Source organism: Castanea sativa, chromosome 4, assembly GCF_040712315.1.
Source record: "Castanea sativa cultivar Marrone di Chiusa Pesio chromosome 4, ASM4071231v1".
Classification (NCBI taxonomy): domain Eukaryota; kingdom Viridiplantae; phylum Streptophyta; class Magnoliopsida; order Fagales; family Fagaceae; genus Castanea; species Castanea sativa.
This window is the reverse complement of record NC_134016.1, coordinates 48,832,128-48,842,176: the sequence shown is the minus strand read 5'-3', so window position 1 is coordinate 48,842,176 and position 10,049 is coordinate 48,832,128. Positions and strand designations below refer to the sequence as shown.

At 31.7% G+C, this 10,049-nt stretch overlaps 1 protein-coding gene across 2 annotated transcripts; it reads left to right on the top strand.

The window, feature by feature from the left end:
• The first annotated feature begins 2,873 nt into the window (after positions 1-2,873).
• On the top strand, positions 2,874-9,929 carry LOC142631605 (putative inactive purple acid phosphatase 27). Of its 2 annotated transcripts, none has more exons than XM_075805809.1 (12): positions 2,874-3,179; positions 4,080-4,171; positions 4,545-4,611; positions 4,710-4,829; positions 5,033-5,125; positions 5,331-5,457; positions 6,133-6,214; positions 6,300-6,432; positions 7,537-7,742; positions 7,844-7,969; positions 8,742-9,051; positions 9,468-9,929. In XM_075805809.1, exons 1-12 carry the CDS (start codon positions 2,982-2,984, stop codon positions 9,771-9,773), a joined length of 1,860 nt encoding a protein of 619 aa, XP_075661924.1. In that variant the 5' UTR covers positions 2,874-2,981; the 3' UTR covers positions 9,774-9,929. The 2 variants fall into 2 exon arrangements, with proteins under 2 accessions (XP_075661924.1, XP_075661925.1); XM_075805810.1 differs by having other exon boundaries at positions 3,038-3,179; positions 4,523-4,611.
• The last annotated feature ends 120 nt before the right edge of the window (positions 9,930-10,049 follow it).

Sequence of the window (10,049 nt, the reverse complement as noted above, 5' to 3'; positions counted from 1 at the left end):
ATAATATAAAATTTACAAAAGACAAAAATAGTGGAAAAAAGGAATTTACTCAGTACTTAATTTCTTAAAAGTAAAGTACCATATAAAAAGATAAAGATAAAAAGATAAAGATAAATCATTCCACTGTCCACATTCTAAATATTAATTACTATCTTAAATATTTATAATCTAGTTAATAATATTCAATTTACAAAAGAAAAAAAAAATGAAAAGTAAAATTTACCCAATACTTAATTTCTTGGAAGTAAAGTACTATATAAAAAGAAAAAGAAAACAAAAAGATAAAAATAAATCTCTCCAAAGTTCACAGTCCACAGTCTAAATACTAATTACTATCTTAAATATTTCTAATGCAATTAATAATATAAAATTTACAAATGAAAAATAGTGGAAAAAAAGAAATTTACTTAGTACTTGATTTCTTAATAGTAAAGTACCATATAAAAGGAAAAAGAAAAAAAAAATAAAGAAAAATCACTCCACAATCCATATTTTAAATATTAATTACTATTTTAAATATTTATAATTCAGTTAATAATATAAAATTTACAAAAGAAAAAATAATTTATCCAATACTTGATTTCTTGAAAGTAAAGTATTATACATATAGAAAAAGAAAACAAAAAGATAAAGATAAATCACTCCACGTCCCACACTTTTAAAAACTAATGACTATCTTGACTATTTATAATCCACTTAATAAAATAAAATTTACAAAAGATAAAAAAAGTGGAAAAAAAAAATTTACCCAGTACTTTATTTGTTCAAAGTAAAGTACCATACAAAAAGGAAATAATTGAAAAAAAAAAGATAAATCACTCCACAGTCCACCCTCTAAAAACTAATTACTATCTTAAATATTTATAATCCACTTAATAAAATAAAATTTACAAAGGAAAATAAAAGTTAAAAAAAAAAATTTACTCAACACTTGATTTCTTCAAAGTAAAGTACCATGGAAAAAGAAAAAAAAGAAAGAAAAATCACTCTACAATCCACACTTTAAATACTAATTATTATCTCAAATATTTATAATACACTTAATAATATAAAATTTACATACGAAAGAAAAAGTGAATAAACAATTTACCTAGTACTTGATTTCTTGAAATAAAGTACCATACAAAAAGAAAAAGAAAAAGAATATACAGATAAATCATTCCACAATTCACACTGTAAATACTAATAACTGTTTTAAATATTTATAATCCACTTAATAATATAAAATTTACAAAAAAATAAAAGTGTATTTTTTTTTACCAAGTAAAGTACTATACAAAAAGAAAATGAAAAAAAGAAGATAAAGATATTATTCTACAATCCACACTCTAAATACTAGTAATAACTATCTTAAATATTTATAATTAACTTAATAATATAAAATTTTCAAAAGAAAAAAAAATTCCCAGTGCTTTTTTTTCTTTAAAGTAAAGTACCATATAAAAAGAAAAAAAAATATAAAGATAAATAACTCCATAGTCTTGAAAGTAAAGTATTATACAAAAAGAAAAAAGAAGAAGATAAATGACTCCACGTTTCATAGTCCACATTCTAAATACTAATTACTATCTTAAAATATTTATAATCTTCTTAATAATATAAAATTTATAAAAGAATAAAAAGTTAAAAAAATTTACTCAATACTTGATTTCTTGAAATTAAAGTACCATACAAAAAGAAAAAAAAATATAAAGATAAATCACTCTACTACCCACACTCTAAATACTGATTACTATCTTAAATATTTATAGTCAACTTAATAATATAAAATTTACAAAAGAAAAAAATGTAAAAATAAATAAATAAATTACCCTCTACTTTATTTCTTAAAAGTAAAGTATAATACAAAAAGAAAAATAATTAAATAAATAAATAAAAGAGAGATAATCAAAGATTGGTCTGGTTGTGTCATAGTTGTATTCTAATTTTCTTCAAAGTATTTGACCTTTGTATACTTCGAGAGGGTTTAGATTAGGCTGAAACGCACACGTCTGCGTTTTAGCCCTTTTTTGTTTTTTGCTGGGACGCGCACCGTTCACTATTTATTGGCCATGAACAATGAATTTAGGTCAATGAACAGTGATTTTAGGCGTAAACAGTATTTTTCATACATTAAAAAATTATTTTGTTATAGTGTTTTTCAGTTTTTAATTTCAGTTTTCAGTTTTCAGCTATATCCAAACGGACCCGAAGTTGTTGATGGTTATCACACCGTGACGGTGGTTATTAAAATGACACTTGCCTTTTTAATTGCCCTTCAAAGTAGTTGTCTCCCTTTATCCCTCTATTGACTGGTTGTTCTTTTTCTTTTCTTTTTTTGTATCCCATTATTTAATACCTTGTTTAGATGATGTGTTATCTATTTTCTACACTGTGTTTCAACTATCAATGGGACACCTATCATTCTCTGTTCAAGTAAATTTCATATTTATATAGTAAATATATACAAAAATCCTATCAAGATCCTATTTTTTAAAAATTTCACAATATTTTCTCAAAAAAATTGAGATGTAAGCCCATCATTGGTTGTGTTCCTAAACTCTCTTAACTTTTTTTTTTAATCATTGATTTAAATTATATACATAAAACCTTTCAAATATATATAACAAAGAAAATAGGAAATCATTGTCGGACAAGAAAACCAATACTGGGAAATAAGAAACATTCCCACGTAAAGTAAGTTACGTAACACTTGCAATTTGTAACGTTTTTCCTTTAAACTCCAAAAAACCTTTCTTGCTTTCTTAAACTTCAACCTACCTTTCTCTGCTTCTTATTTCTTAACACCAAATGAAATTTTGGAGTAGAAAAAGAAAAAATTAAAAAAAAAAAAAAAAGTCAAACACGGAAAGATAATTAAGGCCCAGGAATAATTCTAGGAATCTACAATAGCATATGATAGATTATATGTCCAACCCAAGCTATATACATATATTAAGGTACTTTGGTCTGCATAATATTTTTAGACTCTAATTACAGACATGGAAGAGAGGTCTAGTTACCTAAAGTTCTTCAGGGTTGTGGTTCTTTTTCTTTTGGGGTTGAGAACTAGCTCAGCTCTTTGCGATGTTGGGTCGACTGACGAGCAGCCACTGTCCAAGATAGCAATGCACAAGGTCACTCTTGGTCTCCGTGAGTCTGTGACCATTAGAGCTAGCCCAGTTGTTCTTGGGTTACAGGTACTTACAAATTTCATTTCATAGTCATACAGCAAATTAAAGATTATAGAAGATAATCATATGATAATATATGTTAATCACGTGCATTTGTATTGGCTTTAATTACTAATTGTTTATTTGCTAAAAGTGCTGTATAAAAAGATGGGAAAATGTTTTTTTTTTTAGTGTGGGACATTAAAATAAATTCCGAAAGACCAAAAAAGCTAGCTCTTCTTGCACTTGCCAATCATTTTGTAGCAAAGAGTCAGACCAAATGTTATCATGTTTTGCTTGATATAAGAACGAGATGAGCTTTATTAGATTGAAAGTGTTGTGGGGGGTGGATTTTAAGTAATTTGCTTTAGCTCATTAATAGGCTTATGTTGTCCTTAATGCACAAAACTCTCACGTTTGCTCGGTTTAGAAGAGGTGATTGGTAGATAACCTTAACCCCCAATTTTTCAATTGAAGATGTTGATTTCCATAGCTCATTAATAGGCATAATGAATCTCAACCACAGTGTCCAATTTAAGTGGCACCATGATTATACCAATCATATGTAAAAGTGATTTCTAGTTTCCCTGTTATATGGTTTATATATATTGATGATCCATAGATTTCATTTGATAGGGTATAAATTTTTTGACTAAATTGAAAATTGCACCCTTAGACTTTTGGGTCATTTTGTTTTGCTCCCTAACATTAAAAATTTTGAATTTGGAACCTTAACATTATGTAGCGTTTTGAAACAAGACAGTTCATCCATAACCATTGATGAGGTAGCCATATAATTTTGGATTTAAATTGTTAACATTATGAACCATTCATCATGTGAATCTCATAGAACTTAGATTGGTCATGTTCAAGCTTTTATTTTTAAAAATAGAGGTATGATGTGTGTTTTTCTTTGTATGATTACAGGGTGAGGATACTGAATGGGTGACTGTGAATGTTGTAAACCCAGATCCATCTGAGGATGATTGGGTTGCAGTTTTTTCTCCAGCAAACTTCAAGTAATGTGCATCTCTCTATATATCAGTATGAACAGTCTAGCACTCTAGTTAGTTCTAGATTGAATAGAATAGAACTTATTAACTGGGATTTTCAAGAAGTGAATTTTTTTAAAGATTTTCACCAAGATGCAGATTATGGTAGTTGGACCGAAGTTGTGTCCAAAGGAATAATGCCAAAAACTGTGCTTTTTTTTTTTGGGTTCGTTAATGCATAATTGAAAGTATGACTTTGGATAGAATTGAATAGCAGAAAAAGAATACTTGTGATCACTAGTTTGTTGAGGAGCCATAGCCAACCCCAAATGTTGGAACTAAGACTTGGTTGTTATTGTTGTAATGCATAAATTAAAGGAGTTTTGTATTGGAATGGCAGTGCATCAACCTGTTCACCAGTGAATGATGAAGACCAGACTCCATATTTATGTTCAAGCCCAATAAAGGTGTGTACCATGGGGATTGTAGAATTGGGATTGATGTAGAATGTAAAAAAGTTTGATTTTTGCTTATCTAACCTATGTGATATTTGGTATCTTTACAGTACAAGTATGCAAATTCCTCCAGAACATACACAAAAACTGGCAAAGCTTCTTTGAAGTTCCAGTTGATCAATCAGCGAGCCGATTTCTCATTTGCATTGTTTTCAGGCGGTTTGTCAAATGTGTGTAATAATTTTGATGTTCTTGTGCTTCATAATTTTTTTTTTCTTATCTTCAGAATGTTATTGTTTGTCTTCTATCTTTCTCACCTTAAATCTTTGTGAAGGTGCATACTTTTTCAATGTTACTTACAGCCTCTTACTTTCCAGATTAACGAATTTTCATTCATGTGGACTAATAAGTAATTATGTTATTGAAATTACAGCCTAAACTGGTGGCAGAATCAAATTTCATATCATTTGCCAATCCTAAAGCACCTTTATATCCACGGCTTGCTCAAGGGAAGTCTTGGAATGAAGTAAGTTTATTCCAATTAAAGGATTCTGTAAATTCTTCTGTTGAATGTTGAATTCTGGGTCCCAACTCCTGCACAATATGTTTACCAAAAACAAAAATTGTTATTTTTGTTCCTTTATTTTTTTGGTATTCTCTTTTTAGTATATTTTGGCCTTGTTGGGACATGTACTAGCAGAAATTTGTACTCATTTTTTTATGATATGCAGATGACAGTAACTTGGACAAGTGGCTATAGCATTGATGAAGCTGTTCCATTTGTTGAATGGGGCAAGGGAGAAACTCAAACTCAATCCCCAGCTGGAACATTGACAATTGATCAGAACAGCATGTGTGGTATGATTCATTTAATCTATGCATGATTGCACAACACTGCATAGTTTTACTACAAATTGCATTTCGATCATACAGTGCTTTATCCATTTAGTTCATTATTTTTAGAGAAAGCTTCTATTTATGACAAAAGTCCATGATTAATTACTTAACATTTAAATTACTGAACTATCGCAACTCAATCATCAGTTTTTAGTGGCATTTGAGAATGAAATTCAGTGAAGGATTTGACAGATTCTGAAAAATTTTACTCTTAGTCCTTAATATTTCAAGATTCTTCCATATTTAAAGTAACGAACCATGTTTCTTGAGGAACTTATAATATTTCAGGACAAATCAAGTCCTCTGATTTCTCCTTTTGCCTTCAAAGAAAAGCCAACAGAGTCTTCTCAATAAATATTACGTCATTGTACCCATTTCTATGCCTTATTAGAATATAACAGTATGTTTATGCTTCAAAACCCTGCCAATTCATGAAAATATATATCGTCAGAATTGCTTATTTCTTCATCCCAACTGAATTTGTTTTTATTTTCAACCACTTGAAATATAGGTTGTGCATGAGTTCTTATCACTCTTTAAGGACAAACTGTTGAAACATAGACTTCATTGCACTATGATAGTTCAATTAAGGGGGTATGAAGTGTTGCATAACCAAAATTCCTTGTTATTCTGTAGGTTCACCTGCACGGACAGTAGGCTGGCGTGATCCTGGTTTCATACACACAAGTTTCTTATTAAATTTGTGGCCAAACTCTGTGTATGTACATAATTCATTTCCCTGAAATTGAAGTGTCCTTAAGTGGTGATAATATCTGCTAATGATTGTTATGACGGTATTACAGGTACACTTATAGGATGGGCCATGTCTTATCTAATGGTTCATATATCTGGAGCAAATCCTATTCTTTCAAATCATCCCCATATCCTGGACAGGACTCCCTACAACGTGTAATAGTATTTGGCGACATGGGGAAGGTAGTATTGAGTATTGATGGCATGAATTTTTAAGTATTATCCAAGGAAAAAAACATTGAACGAAATAGTCACCTTTTCTAAGGAGAAATTCATTGCATCAAAAATTACAACTACAATGTCAAGACATCTGTTAATGTAAACATCTACTAAGATCTTTGCTTCTCACAAGAAATGTAGGCAAAAGTGATGAGATATGAGCTCATACTTTCAACCATAGTAATTTCCTAGTGCATATAACTATCTTTGGGTTATTGATTTGATTAGATTATTCTTTACTGCCTTGAGACACTCTATATTTCATTATATCCCACATAATAAATTCTTGAGGCCATAGGCAACAAATATCATTATATGCCCTGAATTGACCTAATTGGAGGATCGTCTTATCATCTGGGTTTTAGGATTGAAATCACATGGTCATGCTGCTTCTTCTTCTGTGCATTATCATTCTTTTACTTGATTTTGAAAGTTGGTTACTATTGGGATTTACTTAAGGAAGCTTCAATAAAATGCAAACATATGCTCTACTCCCTGACTCATTAGTGTTCTAGCTTCGAGTACTAGGACCAGGGTACCAGGTAGATTAAAAGCCATGATATTTGCTACAGATTCCAATGAATCTGTATACATATATTCATTCTGTGCTTCCAAAATCTATAGAAAAACTCTTGATTCCCATTTAGACTACAGCTAATACAGAATGACTAAATGTGCTTTTAACTATTAATATATCAAGACATAGTAGATTAAGCTTACACCTTGAATCAATCTGCCAACCTTGCTAGCTCTACATTCATTGTACATTTTGCAAATAGAATCAATAGATCAGAAATTTTTATATTAAAAAAAAAAAATAGATGGACACCAGATGATATATTGACAATTTGCAAAATGGGTGGAAAAGAAGTTTCTGAAAGATGTCATTTGCTGGTTTTTGAACTAACTCACTCTAAGGAGGGTGCTTAAGAACCCATGTTTGGAGTTTAAGACTCAAATGCAAGCCCTTCCCTTGCAATTATGTGTGTCTGTGTCGTTAGCTAAATTGAGTTTCTTGCACATTACAGATGGAAAAAAGTAAAGTTCATCTGTTCTTGTATCTTTCAGGCTGAGCGTGATGGTTCAAATGAGTACAGTGATTATCAGCCAGGTGCACTGAATACTACCGACCAACTCATCAAGGACTTGAAAAACATTGACATAGTTTTTCATATAGGAGATCTTTCTTATGCAAATGGATACATCTCACAATGGGACCAATTCACATCACAGGTGGAACCCATTGCATCAACTGTCCCATATATGGTTGCAAGGTTTGTACAGAATGTTCATTATTTGTGTCCATATATTGACACCTAAATTTTTTTTATTACTTGATGATATTGGTTAACATAACTTGTATTTGATCTCGCAGTGGTAATCATGAACGTGATTGGCCAAATAGCGGATCCTTCTATGAAAATATGGATTCAGGTGGGGAATGCGGTGTGCTTGCTGAGACCATGTTCTACTTTCCTGCTGAGAACAGAGCCAAGTTCTGGTAAATTGAATATGAGTTTTTCAAGTTATCTTATGCATTTCTAAGAATGTTGAAATATTAGGATGAGGCTCAACAATGTAGGATGGCACACACACACATACATGGATAACCTCCATTCTCAAGAATGCATGTAGAGCATCCTTTGGAACTAGTACACAAAAGAAGGTAGATTAAGTACAGATGGTTCATCAGAAGAAGGTCACTCCACCTAATTACCTTGCCATTGCGCTTATCCACTAAGCTTTTGGTGACTCACTGACAATATTACTTGGTGCTATATATATATATATGCATTACTTGGTGCTTTAGAACACACCCTTAGCAGCTAACAACAGTTGGTTTCCTCAAGTTAAGGTTCACATATATATATATATATATATATATATATATATATATGCATTACTTGGTGCTTTAGAACACACCCTTAGCAGCTAACAACAGTTGGTTTCCTCAAGTTAAGGTTCACATGTTTTGGAGCAAAGCCATATCTTCCTTTATGGCATATTGATATGTGTGAGAATTGAGATGTGCCAGCACATACAAATTCTCCTGAGACATTTAAATTTGCAAAGCTTTGTTATTTTCTATTTTTATATAGCCAGTTCCTACGAGAATGGTAGGTGTGTTTGGTTAGACTGATAAGGAGGGGAGTTGAATTCCTGTCATACCTTGTCCCACACATCAGTTTGGTTCATTTTATCCACCATTCCTTTGTTCTCTATAGAGCAGATAATTTTAATTTGAGATATCAAAATTTTAATTAAATGTGCAGGTATTCAACAGATTATGGCATGTTTCACTTCTGTATAGCTGACAGTGAGCATGACTGGAGAGAGGGAACAGAACAGTACAAGTTCATTGAGCATTGCCTTGCATCCGCAGATAGAAGGAAACAACCGTGGTTAATCTTTGCTGCTCATCGGGTTCTTGGATATTCCTCAAATAGTTGGTATGCCCAGGAAGGATCATTTGAAGAGCCAATGGGAAGGGAAAGCTTGCAAAAGCTATGGCAGAAGTACAGGGTAGACATTGCATTTTATGGCCATGTCCATAACTATGAAAGAACATGCCCCATTTACCAGGTATGGCTAGTAAAATATATACACAGAGGTTCTAAGAATTCCATGCAAACATGATTACAGTCTGTGGCTTCATCCATGTATGTGTAGCTTTTTTTGTCAAGCACGCATATATGCAATTCAGAAATTTCACTATGAGTTATTTAGCAATATATGGAACTCATGCCATACCATCATTCAAGGCTGCATTCCATCTTGAACTATTAATGTCTTAGCTGCATTAGAGAAGTTCTTAATGTACTAGCTATAACTGGTCTTTTTGAGGATACTTTACTCCTTTCCAAATTACACTTCAAGCAATTCCCAACTGCACTGTTAAATATGTTAAGCCAATCATACTTCACCATTAAGCAATACCGAGTTTGAGATCACTTCCATGCCATTTTTCTAATTATTTTTCGTCAATGCTGGTGATGCAGAATCAATGCGTTAATTCAGACAAATCACATTACTCAGGCACCGTGAAGGGAACAATCCATGTTGTTGTTGGAGGGGGAGGTAGCCACTTATCAGAATTCACCACAGCAATACCTAATTGGAGTATTTACAGAGACTATGACTGGGGCTTTGTCAAACTAACGGCATTTAATCATTGTTCTCTCCTCCTCGAGTACAAGAAAAGTCGTGATGGGAGGGTGTATGATTCCTTAACCATTTCAAGGGAATACAAAGATGTCTTGGCCTGTGTTCATGACAGTTGGGAACCAACCACTTCGGCCTCTTGAATTGTATCTTATAAACTCTTCTCTCTTTTTGTAATTTTAAAAAAAAATCTTTTTTTTTAAATTATTTTTTAGGAAACTTATGCCAAAAGTGTCAATCCTTCCATTGATGTAACGTTGTCAGCAAGAATTGTTAAAGCTATAGAAATTATGATTTTTTATTTTGTTGTTATTAGGGACTCAGTAGCTTTTTATCATACTGGCTGCTGTGCCAAGACACATAACTCAAAGAAATGGCTGGAACTGACACTGGACCAATATTGAAAAGTTCAAAAGAAG

What these genes read in the sequence shown, in the direction of transcription:
- LOC142631605 (XM_075805809.1), top strand. Translation starts at nt 2,982, where the DNA reads ATGGAAGAGAGGTCTAGTTACCTAAAGTTCTTCAGGGTTGTGGTTCTT. An exon ending in TTTCAGGCGGTTTGTCAAAT is followed by an intron (nt 4,830 to 5,032) that starts GTGTGTAATAAT and finishes TTGAAATTACAG; the next exon opens with CCTAAACTGGTGGCAGAATC. An exon ending in GTCCCATATATGGTTGCAAG is followed by an intron (nt 7,743 to 7,843) that starts GTTTGTACAGAA and finishes TTGATCTCGCAG; the next exon opens with TGGTAATCATGAACGTGATT.